General features: G+C 36.9%; 1 protein-coding gene across 1 annotated transcript in view; it reads left to right on the top strand.

Moving 5' to 3' along the window:
• The window catches only part of LOC117003831 (zinc finger protein ZFAT-like), a 79,041-nt gene that overhangs the window by 49,359 nt on the left and 16,662 nt on the right, over positions 1 to 13,020 (top strand). The window contains exons 10-12 of the mRNA XM_033074154.1: positions 1,712 to 1,885; positions 4,957 to 5,045; positions 7,426 to 7,564. Coding sequence (XP_032930045.1) covers positions 1,712 to 1,885; positions 4,957 to 5,045; positions 7,426 to 7,564 — 402 coding nt within the window. The remainder of the gene's footprint in view (positions 1 to 1,711; positions 1,886 to 4,956; positions 5,046 to 7,425; positions 7,565 to 13,020) is intronic.

Below are 13,020 nucleotides of genomic sequence, written 5' to 3'. Positions count from 1 at the left end.
GGAGGTTAATTAATTAGTTTAATGGATTCTGGATCACATATGGAACTTCACAGTCAGAACTTGAACAGACAGTTTAAATGTTTTATAAAATTAATAAAATTCTGATGCAGTTTTTTTTTCCAAAACTCATTCATAAACATCTATAAAGTATTCTATGTGAGTAACAAGGGGTGAATTAAATGCATACTCAGTATTTTAAAACAAGTAACTTTTCTGTATCTTCTTATGAGTCTCTGCTGCTCCTTTTACATTTGTCCAAAAATCCTTGGTCTGGAAATCTGTTAGTAAACCAATTGAAATCCAGTTACTTTGATGTATACATATAAATTCTGTGAGTATTTTAATTAAATTCTGCAAAATGTGGCAGCTAGCTGCCACAGACACAGTGATCCAAATCCTATAAGATAATACTCATCATATTTATGACTTTTTTAGGGAGAAATTCCAGTAATAGAACAACACATAGGTTAAAAATACCTTGAATTTATAGACAGCAAAATCTTGTGTCTACCCAGTCCGTGTGTTTTTATAAAAGGTTGAAGACAGTTGACATGGTCTTCAGTCATGTTAGTAATCTCTGGAACAAGATTGCCTCTGATTTTAGGTTTTTCAGACATCCTTCTGCATAAAGGGGATAATGGGATTTGGTGCTCTCAAACTGGTGTCTTGTTTCCAAAGTGTTCCCATATAGGTATTCAGCATTTTTATTTGAATGCTGTAACTGTGAGATTTCCTGCCTGTGTAGCAGAGCAGGGCTCCTCTCCAGTGGCCTTTCCTCCATTAAGGACTTTAGGTAAGGCAGAATGTAGATTAGAGAAATTCCTTGTGTATTCCATAGACAGAGTTCTTTTATTCTGACTGGAACTAGGAACCTGTGTCATCTAACTGGAAGGAGAAAGAGGTGAATAGAAATTTCTTCCCAAATCAAAGTGTGCAATCAAGTCTGCTTAAAGCAGACTGTAATTCCTCATGATTGTAAATCAAATTTTAAGGTCACGAGTATCAATCTAGAATTGGCAGACCCTCATGAAACTGTTGAACTACTCTGCCAGTTCAGATTTATTCAGCTTTTCTTTGAAGGATTTACTTTGTTCTTATAGACCTTTTATTAGATGATGCACTGGGTATCTCTGTGTGCTTTGGACAGTTTGAAGGAAGTGAAGTTTTAAGTGCTTGTGCCTACCTTAACCATTAGCAAATCTGACACTAATTAACAATAAAACACAGCTTGCACATTTAACTTCTGCTTTCATTTTAACTGCCTGGTGAAGCAGTCCTCCTTACATCAGGGTTCCTCATTGCTGAGTGTAGTAAACACACAATGGTTTGAACCTGAGGACTTCTAGAGGAAGATGTGTCCACCAGCTTGGCATCAGTGTAGGCAGTTTGGACTTTTAAATGATGGGTAGGCATAGCAAGGCCCAAATATCAGTATTTTCCTGCTCAACTCAGTACCTGGCTTCAGTAGGGCAGTATTTAATTGTGAAAGAACTCCTCCTTTCTCTTAGCAAGTTAAGTGATGCCCTCATGAGCTCAGCATCATTTACACAGAAGCTAGAGATGAAATTCCTTATTTGTAGAGCTCCATATTTTGAGGTGTTTCTCTTTGTCCATGTTGTTCACATGATCTAAAATTTTTTTCAAGCAAATGTCCATCTTCATGGAAAGGCACAGCCTGATTGTTTCATGGTATATTTTTTTTTTATTTCAGGTGTCAAACCCTTCAAATGTTCCCTCTGTGAGTATGCCACTCGCAGCAAGAGCAACCTGAAAGCTCACATGAACCGTCACAGCACAGAGAAAACTCACCTTTGTGATATGTGTGGGAAAAAGTTCAAATCAAAAGGCACTTTGAAGAGCCATAAACTCCTTCATACTGCTGATGGTAAGTGCATGTTTATTAAATCTATTTTAGGACAATAAATATAGTCTGTACTACAGGTCTTATTAACAAATGCTATTTGAGTTGAACACTTAAGTGTGATTTACAGATTTTGTTTATTCCCAGGAGATGCCATTTAGGAAATAATTCAAAACTTTGTGAAATTAATTTCTGTGAAAGACAGACAACTGTCTCTGAAATACTAAGTTTCTCTGAAATTTGTGTTAACTTTGTATGCCTTCTTTGTTCTTACAGAAAATAGTTTCTCTCAATAGAAATTTGAAACTGCTGATAATTCTGTGTTCAAGTCTCTTTTTGTTTTATTCTGTGAGAATATTATGGGGATCCTGGTGTTTAATCAGCCACTGGCAAACCTGGGCACTTACTCTCTACAGTCTCACACTGAGCACCTCATTTGTCTTGCAATTTTAATATTTCTGTGATGATAACTGAAAAAAGTAAGATGCATATCCAGAAAAGTGTCCCATTTTTTATCAAAGTTTAGAGCTCAACAACACTTTAGTATTTTGTGGTTATCATATTGAAGTAAATTATTTAGCAGGATAAGTTGTACAGACCTTCAGCACGACTTAGTATCTTGGTCTTTGTTACTCATGCAATTGTGTGAAACCTCATTCTGCTTTTTATTGACCATTTCATTTACATTCTTTTTTTTTTTTTGGTCAAATTACATCTTCAGGGAAAGCACATAATGCTCAGATACATTTTTAGAGTATATTTGAAGTTTCTGTGTCAGAGATATTTTTTAATGCTTATGTCTGTGTGTTCAAGTGAAAGAGATGATCCCTTTTACATCAATATGCTACATCTTATAAGAAGATTGTAGTTGGTAGTAAATCACTTGTTATTCAAAAAGTGCTTTCCAGTATTTTGAAATAACTTGATCAGTAACAAGTAGGTCTGGCACATGCATCTAAACTTCAGATTTTACTTACCAAATGCAAATCTCAGCTGATTCCTGGCTAGGAGAAGGAGGCAAGTTGTTGTATTTGAATGAAAATAAAATTTCAAGCATGATAAGTCTATGAAGAAAAATAAAAAAATATCACTTCATAGGGTTTAATTTCAAAACCTTTCTGTTTTGTTTTCACCATCTGGCATGATCAGATAGTGAAATTCAGCAATGAAAGTTGAATTTTTTTTCACCTGTGTGTTAGTTAGATTTCTTGAATAAATCTCTATGTGTGTAAGTCATTACTGCAATTCATCTGAGGCTGCTTTGAAATTTGGTGTTGTTAAGAATAGTACTGTAGTTGAGCAGGATCTTGCCATGTCTGGATTGGGTTTAAAAGCATGAAGTTAGCTTTAAACATTTAAATCCTTGTGAGAAACCGTTCTTTTGTAAGTTACTACTAGGTCAGACTGAAAGCGTGGCTCTTGCACTGTGATTACCAGGAGCCTTCTTTATCTGGCTTCAAACTCATCATCTTCTGGAGCAACTCCAGTGACTTCTGGTGGAATCTGTCCCAGCCCATCTCAGGGCTGATGTGGATTGGAACAGGATGTCCTTTAAAGTCCCTTCCAACCCAAACCATTCCATGACTATTTGTTCCTTTTTTTGGTGAACCTCCATTTTTGACTGGTACAAATAAATCCAAGACTTAGGCTCTTGTGCTTTTCACAATTCCAAAACTGTGCCAGGAAATTGCCAGTACCTTTGGAAGGTGAGTTTTACCACTGGCTCCAGTGAAAGCAGGATCTCACTGTCTGTGGAGTCTTAAGTAATTTTCCTCACTATGTCCACCCTAATAAACTTTTCATGCATTTCAAACACCTGTGAAAAAAGAAGAGGACATTTGTCACCAGGAATGTGGTTTGTCAGGGCACTTTCAGCCTCCTGAGTGACAGTTTCTCTTTGCCCAGTGTCCTTTGCAGCACTGCAAAATTTCATAGCAGAACACATCTAGTGTTCTTCAGTTATTTCACAAATAAGTGAATTTGAAAGCTGTTTTTATGAGTCTTGTCTTCCTGACTTATGAATCCAAGCAATTTTTGTTCAAATATCAGAGCCCTGCAAGGTCAATATAAGTCATGGAATATAAAGTAGTTTTGTGTCTGATTTATTCTTTTCCAGAAGACAGACTTCTCAAGAGTGACATGATAGAAAGCAGTGCTGTAATCCAGGGTCATTACTGTTTGTGGTTAGAAGTAAACCAGAAATCCTGATTTTCATTATTGTAATTAGATACCAGAAGGTTCTTCTTAGCCATATTTTATGGAAACTTTCACACTTAGTATAAAATGTTTTTACCTTTTTCATCAACATCAGCAATCTGAAGAAACCCCATCTTTTTGTGATAATACAGAATATTATGTATTCTACTTCTACTTTGCCTTTTAGTTCTTTTACTTTTCTAGTAGTTTTTAGCATATCCTTATTCCACATCAGTCAAATACAGTTTGCCAGCTGTGCACATTTAATTCAGGAATGAAGTCCTTCTGTATTTAATGCACCTTGTAATTTGGCTGGAGGTAGCAGGACTGATAGAATCTTAGAGGCAAAATAAGGAGAGAGAGTGCGAAACCCAGAGAATAAAAGGATGGAAATTGTGTTCATTTAAATCATAAGGGAAAAAATAGATTAGTGAGAGAGACTGCTTCAAGGGGAAAATGTATTTGAATCATAGCAATTCAGAGCTTGGGACAGAAATAACTAAACCCTTGTGAACATGATCAAACATCGGTGTTTTAAGGATTTTCAAGTGTGCTTTACAAATAGCAAAGTAGCTGTGCCTGCAGTTGTAAATAATGGATTTCCTTCTTCCATTTAGAGTGCACTATAGCAATTCTTTTTCTTCTTTCCCAAGTGGCTATCCCAAAAGAATCCACAGCATTTAATGTTTATAATTTAAAGATTGCACTCGAGCCTTTTTTCCTCCCTTATTCTGCTCTTTGCTCTATTTAACCTAAATCGTACAGAGCAGGTGCCAGACTTCTCCTATTGTTCATTGTTCATTCTTGGCATTTTTGAATTTATCTGTATGAGAAAATGGAAGCAGTAGTTTTCTGGACTTAAATAGAAGTAATTATTCCATTTCCTATTCCCATTGCAGGAAAGCAGTTTAAATGCACAGTATGTGACTATACAGCTGCCCAGAAACCACAGCTCCTACGTCATATGGAACAACATGTCTCTTTCAAGGTAAGAAAACATATAAATCATGCTTAAAGTTACTAGGAAATACACAGAACTTTAGATAAGAATATTAAAACTGGCACATTTTTTTGTTTGATGACAATAATAGTAGATAAACATTTTAATAATTTGGAAATTTTGACTTTACATTCAGACTTTTGAGATATGGTTATTTTGTTCATGACCAATTTGTAATTAGTAGTTTTACTTGACAAAAATGTCTGTATGTTGCAATATGAAACAAGTTGATTGGATTTGATTGTAGTCTTTGAGTGACTGAATCTAATATGTTCCTTAAAATGTCCTATGGAGATTTGAAAGCAAATCCCCTATATCAGTGTTCATTGCCCACCTTAATTTTCCCTGAAATTTATCTCTTGTTCTATAGATGAGTTCATGTATTTCAAGAAAAGTGAAGAGAATTAATTTCAGAACACCCCATTTACCTGGAGTATGTGTTGGAAAGAGTTTTGAAAATTGTTAATGTTTCTATGAAGTATTTAGGTTACAGATACAGTTTATTGTAACAAATGGTAGTATGTTTTTATTTCAAAATTTCACATTGGTTCCCAGTGTGATAGGTCCTGATGTATTGTGAAATGTTATATTCAGTAAATAGGAATTATACTGGTTCCTTTTCCAGAAAAGACAATATTTTTTATTTATGAAGATGTTCATTTTAATGTGAGGCTTTATCTTAACGATGAGTGTATTTCTTATTGAAAACATCATACTGTTTTCATATGTAACATCTTTCATTATCTAACAGATCATTTTACTTCTATAAAGAGTACACTGCTAGCATTCTTAACAAGTACCATAAAGCAACAAGGCAAACAATCTTTTCAGTGATGGCTTAAGTTTTGGAAGACAAAACAAGTCATCTGAAGAGATGATATATTTTGAACAAATAATTTTTCTGTGTTAAGTATGTTGTTTTGCTCTGGACTTTAATTTTTTTAAGATTTTTTTCCAACTGAAAATACATTTTTTTTTTTCTTTTTTGATAGCTAAAGTGATGAATGTACTCACAGTGCAGTTTTTGAAATGTAGCTGGTTCTGACCTTGGGATCTGCCTACACAAAAGTGTGGCAATTCACGACATCGTCAAGAGAACCCAACACTGGATTAGATCAGTCAGGAGTATTTGTTTAAAGGAGTTCAAAAATTGTTTGCCTCTGTCTAGGACAGTTGTTTGCATGCTTATGAGACTCTGAGAAATGTCACTACTTATGTGACCTAATGATCCTTTAATCCTTCATATCTAGCTCCATGAATTTGCAGTCCTGCTATCCAATAGTAGGCAGCACTCATGACTTGCACAAGTGAGTGCTGCAAGAGCACAGCAGTCTGTCTGGAGTATTTTCTGTAAAAAATGACAGTTTCAGCAATAGGAGAATACCCATCTCTGAAATATTGAGTAACTGAATGTTTCAGTACCCTCTGAAGCATAAGGTTAAGGGAGCCTGAACATCACTTTTCTTCCTTATTTTTGCTGTTTGGAGCCCGAAGGAAGATCATGAGCAGTGAGCTTAGGAAAGTGTTCTAATCAATGTACCCTGACTGCAGACATTTCCCTGCTTTAAATTCAGCTCCCAGATGAACATTTCTGTACCAACCATTGCTGAGGAGCTTTAGGTGGGGCTGCTGTGCATGAAACATTTTCCATCCTATTCTGGGGTACTTGACTTTTGCCTGAGGACATTGGTCAGTGTCTGCATGCTTTTACAGGACATGGGTGTGTCAAGCTTCCCATAACTGTGCTATATCTCAGCCAGAAAGTTATCAAAGGTTAACTTTACACTCAAATATTTTCCTAATCACTTTTTTCTTTAGGAATTTGTCTCTCTGTCAGTTGAAGAGAGACCAAAAAAAAAAAATTAGTTTAGTTGTCAAAATCAGCTCACCAAATGGTGAGAGAAATGCAGATTCCAGGGAAAGATGATAGAAAAGGGAAAGAAAAGGTAAAAATGAAAATTAAGGAAGCCTGTTAAATTAGATTGGCTGTACAATCATGCTGTACTTTCAGTTATTTTAGTTGTCTTGCTGCCCTTTTCCAGACCAAAGCTCACAGCAACTGAGTCATTTCATAGTAGAGAGTCTCCACGTGGTCAGACCTGTTGCTATCATTTATGTAAACACACAATTTACTGAATTACAAAAATTGGATAATCATCTTACAGCAGTGAGAATACTTGAACATAATAAAAAGTACCAAATTTAGGTAATGTTTAGTTTACAACTTCAATTTATTTTGAATATTCGAGGGTTTCCTTGCAAGGTGTCCAAGCCAGAAACGGTTTCTTGGGATCAAAACATTGCAGCTTAGATCTGTATCCTGAAGAGGTGAGGAAATACAATCCAACATTTTCCTTTTTGCTCCCAGCCCTTCCGCTGTGCACATTGCCACTATTCCTGCAATATATCTGGTTCCCTGAAGAGGCATTACAACAGGAAGCATCCTAATGAAGAGTATGTCAATGCAGGCTCTGGGGAGCCTGCAGCTGAAGCTCTTATCCAACAAGGTACATCTCCACCATGGAAAATTTGTTGGGCTTTTGCTTTTTTTTTTCTGAAGCAAACTTGGTGTGAAGACAAACTTTTGTGCTGTATTGTTCTTCAGTTTATTGGGTGTTATTTGAGAAATCATTATTGCTTTTTAGTAATTCTGGAATGGCCACCTTTTACCCTTCATTCAGTGTCCTTTGTTCCTCATTTTTAAGGGTGTGGGAACCAAAGTTTGGTTTGACCTTGCCTGTGCTATTTGTTGTTGCATACATTTGTCATTCACACCTGTTTGTCTCTTTTTGTAAGACAAGTATCACTGTATGTTGAAATGAATGATAAATTTCTGCCATTCTGCTGATAAATTTCTGTGACAATTCTGCAAGGTTGAACTCAAGGTAACGTTGAGCAAACATAAGGAAAGAGACTGAAGAGTAAATGGCAGCAAATTATTCCCCCACAAGAAAAATCTGGGGAGAAAAGAGAGTGCAGGTAAAACAGGTTAGGAATTGTTATGCTCAGAATCTTGTTTGTGGGCAAAGTAAGCACACCTTGTTCTGTGTAAGTAAGCCAAGAATTTATTAGTAGTACAACAGAAATCTTAACAGTCTAGTTTTAGATTTGTCTGACTCCCATAAGTAGTTTTGCTGTTACACACTGGGTTGATGAACCATAGCAAACAACTGATTATACAGTCAGGTAAGTTTTTGGGTGTAAAGCTCCTTCAGTTCTAGTGCCTGGTGTGAAGAATATTGAGCAAGAAGAGAAGGCCAGATTAAATATTAAATTGTGTGGAAAATATTTTAATTCTCGGTAAAATTAAGTTTCCTTCTTTGTTACTCATAATTTTAGAATGTTTTTCCTATTTTTTTAATAGAAACAACCAATAGTTTCATGTTTTGGAATCTTCAGTTTCTGATTTTGTTGAAGAGGAGCAGAGACCAAAATAATGTATTAGATAATTAATTAAATTTAATTCTTCTAAGGTTACATTATTTCTAAATGCTATTTCCAAATCATTAATCTAACACATAACTAACATAACTAACATAATAACCTAAAACATAGCATAATCTATTGAAGGCATTAATCCGTGGTTAAATATTGAAATCATGACCCAGAGAAGGATACCTCAGGGAGTTAAAGGGAGACTCTCCCTTTAAACTTGCTCTGTAAGGGAAAATGTATAGCTGCAGTAAGAATCTGAGTCTGTGTTGGTTTTATGTAACATTTCTTTGTTTACTTTTGTCAGAAAAAACCCAAATAATTTTAAAAGTAAATATCTATAACAGGATAGGAATATGTAGTATAATTGTACAATTATTTTCACAGACAGTACAAGTCCATGGGAAACCTGCAGCTGTTTTAAGGAAGTAATATTTAATATTTGCTTGGTCAGTACTCAGAGCCTCTATTTTGTAGTCACACAGATGAAGGAAGAAATCTTCACTGTGGGGAGCTTTGTTTAACTTTCCAAATATCTGAGCAGTGCAAAGAATTGTCTGTAGCCACTCTCAGGAACAGATATAAGAGAATGAATTCCAGTATAAATTAGGGATCATACTTGCAATGTTTGGAAGAAAGAAAAGTAATCTTGTGCTGATTAGGCTTTCCTTCCCCTTTGGGAGCCAGATAAATGCACTTCTGAAAAGAATTCTTTCCCACTGAAACAAAGCAACTGTAAAGTTGTTGAGATACAAGAGAACCTTTAAAATTGAGACATTGGAGTGAGATGAGAGAGAAGAGTCTTTAACTTTCTTCTGTGGTGGATATCCTTTTCCCACCACATTGGAACATTTGACAGGATGAAATTTAGCAAGTTCAAATGTCAACTTCTGCCCCTGGGATGGAGTAATGCCTGGCACTAGTCTGAGTGGGGAGATGACCCCTGCAGACAGGGATCTGCTTGACAGCAGCTCTCCAGGAGCCAGCAGTGAGCCCTGGCAGCCCAGAGGGCAAATCCCCTCCTGGGGTGTATTAAACACAGCATGACCAGCAGGAAAAAGAGAGGATTATCCTGCTGTGCTCAGAGCTGGAGCCCTGAGTGCAGGGCTGGGACCCAGCAGGTGAGGATGTGCAGGTTCATGGCTGCATCCAGAGGATAGCAAGGATGGTGATGGGGCTGCAAGTCCTGTCCTGTGAGGAGCACCTGAGGGCTCTGGGCTTGTCTGGTTTGGGGAGGAGGAGGCTGAGGGGAAACCTCATTGCTCTATAGTAGCTTCCTGAGGGGAGAAGGGAGGTGCTGAGCTCTTCTCCTTGGGATCCAATGTAGAACACATTGGAATGGTTCAAAACCATCCTTGGGAGGTTTAGTCTGGGCATTTGGAAGCATTTCTTTACTGACAGCGAGGTCAAAGAGTGGACCAGACTTCCCAGAGCTGTGATCAATATCTGAAGGCCGTCAGTGTTTATGGGGTGTTTGGGCAATGCCCTCAACAACAGCTTTAACTTCTGGTCATCCCTGAATTGGTCAGGAGTTGGACTGGATGGTCCTTGTGGGTCCCTACAACTGAAACAGCCCATTCTATTCTTTCCATCTCAGACTTGGCAGCCTTCTTTCTCTTCCTCTCCTTACACAGCATTTATATTTCTGTGCTAACAGTTGTGCTGTGCCTGTTTTCCACATTCACCTGTGGAAAAGTCAGACATTTTAGAGTATAATGAGGCATCAAATCCATGTAGGAGCTATGAACTCAGTGTCTCTTGTCTCTTCTCAGGCTCTGTAAGGAAGAAAGTTGTATTAATAGGTGCTGTTTTCCCACATTCAGCTTCCTTTGCCAACTCAATTTCCTGTTCTGTGATGCATCAGATGGATCTTGCACCTGGGCTCCAAATAAGACCAGAGATCCCTTATCATGCTATAGAAACATCAATTTTTCCCAGTGTTTTGGTGTCTCACTGGGGAAGAATCTTTTCTTGTGGGAAACATTTGCATTTGGAAGTGATAAACATGAATCCTGTTGAAGTTAATAAAAATATTCCTGATTTGGAAATCAGAATTCTGTATTTGGTTCACATAGCACAAACAGATTACTGTGGACATGTTATGAGTATGACAAGTAAGTCACATTTGTGATACATGACACCTGGGTAGTAGATGTTAGGAAGAAATTCTTTACAGTGAGGTAGTGGAACAATTTACCCAGATAAATTATTGTATGGAAGTGTCCAAGGCCAGGTTGGATGGGGCCCTGAGCAGCCTGGGGCAGTGGGAGCTGTCCCTGCCAATTGGCAGGGGATCAGAACAAGATGATCTTTAAGGTCCCTTCCAACCCAAATCTTTGGATGATTCTGTGTGTTTCTGAACTGCTTGGGCCAGAAGTTGCACCTTGCTGTCTGACTAGCTTCTATTTCATTTCAATTCATAGATCTGAAAAGCAATTTTGGAAAATTATTCATGTATTCATGTAAAGGAAGAAGACCTTTCAGGCCTGATATTAAACAAATCCTTTGAAATGAAGGGACTAAGATGAAAAGGAAAAGGAGAGAGTACCAGCAAGCAAAAAGGCTTGAAAAGAAATTGAGAGGGGAAAGTAACAAAGATTAATATCTAATAAAAGCTGTCTATATCTATTTGTATTGTATTGTGCTTGTTCTAAGTTACCCAGTGAGCCCAGAGTGAATTGCCTCACACTTACTCATCCCCTCTACTCTCAGTTGGTTTTTGACTGCATTGCAGGCACTGCAAATAAACTTAATTGGAAATATTTATATGAATGTAGACTACTGGACTGTACTCAAGATTCCTAGAATGAGCTTATAAATAAATGAATGATTCATAGAAGAGGGACTGTGTTCATTGGAGCAACTGCATTGCCAAGATAGACAGCAGTATTTAATTTCTGGGCTTGTGATAGAAATTGGAATAGAGAAATGCCTGGGATTTTGCAGAGTGTGTGTGTGTGTTTCTTTGTTTAAGTAGAAGTCTGTGATCTGACATTTATTTTAGTATTATAAAGTAATAAAGGAAAATAAATAGCATAAGAATTTGATATATTCTGCAAAGGGGGCAAGAATATTGTGTATTACCCACTAGTTTTTCTGCAAGGCCCTGACTTTGTGCTCATTTGATGGCTTATTTTTTAGTTTCATTTGCTTTGTGCTGGGCAAGTCACATACAATTTTCCCCAAATTTGTTTCTTTTCTCCTCACTGATACTCCCTCCCATCCATAAACATTTTGTTTACGTGTCTGAGAGACAGATTTTGTGCAGCTATTTGTGCAGGCCATACATGAGATCCATTTGTGGCCTCATGGATCTGTTTTACACCTGCCAGCACATGCTTGCTTTGTTAGAAAATGAGAATTATCTTGAGATTTTAGGCCAATAAATAAAAAAGAGCACATGTCAGTGGAAGAGGTTGTGGAGCTATGTAAGGTCTGCCTGGAGTATTTTGTTACAAACATCAGTTTTGTTATTGAAAGCAGTAAAGGGGTGTAATTCATTGACTTTTTCTGTATGTTACTCATTATTCTTAAGAATTATTTAGAAACTAATTTTCCTGAGTTTCCATATCAAGTCACTCATAAAGAGTTATATATTACCAGTTGAATTCTATTTTTCTATTACTTGTAATTTAATTCAAATCATGATGACAAAAGTTGCAGATCTAATTTGCCTGGTGTGTTGTTACAATAGTTTTGATATCAAAGTAATGCAGAAAAGTGTTCACTGTTTCACAGCAATGTATTTTTCTTAATACTACAGATTAGTGTGAAATTAATGAGTAATTTAATTTTCTGTAACTGATAATATTATCAGATCTAATCTGTTCTAATCTGACCTTTTTGAGTTTCCCTTTGTAAAACTGCTTCAGTTTTACTTAGAGATGGAATATTGAGCATCTGCTCTAGCAGTGAAGTTTGGTAAAGACTTAGCAAAGAGGAGGGTTAGTATAGGAACAATAAGTGCCAGTGAAATACCCTGGAGACTGGGTGTAGTTACATTCTGTCTTATCAAAATAAAAATGTTTCTTTCACCTGGTTACCATATGGTAGCTTTCCATTAATGTGAAATGGGATGTTTTCTCTAATTGCGTTGTTCATAAAGGATTGTGCAAACAGGTCTTGGCTTATATCCAGCTTCTCTGACTGTTTGATGCCCTTGAGCATGATGGGGGAGAATCATCTTTAGCCAGGATGATGTGGAGTCAGAGCTGTGGTAGAACAGTTCCCGCAGTGGCATAAGGCACTTCCCCAGCCACTAGATTTGTTACAGTGAGTTCTGGGCACCTAATGCAACAATTTATCACGTGCAGGTTATTCTTGTTCTCTTTAGTCAATAAAGGGGAAAAAAGAGAAACACTTATTTGCATGATTGCAAGCAAATGAGATCTGACATTCGACCAAATGACTTTCATAAGCACAAGAAGTAAAAGCTCTTTAATCTCCTATAAAACATTGGATTCTCATGATTTCATCATGCTTAGTTTTGTACCTGTAATGCTGAACACTCACACATTAAAAATTGTTCTAA

This window comes from Catharus ustulatus, chromosome 1 (genome assembly GCF_009819885.2).
Source record: "Catharus ustulatus isolate bCatUst1 chromosome 1, bCatUst1.pri.v2, whole genome shotgun sequence".
NCBI lineage: Eukaryota > Metazoa > Chordata > Aves > Passeriformes > Turdidae > Catharus > Catharus ustulatus.
The sequence above is the reverse complement of the archived record's forward strand: the minus strand, read 5'-3'. Positions and strand labels throughout refer to the sequence as shown.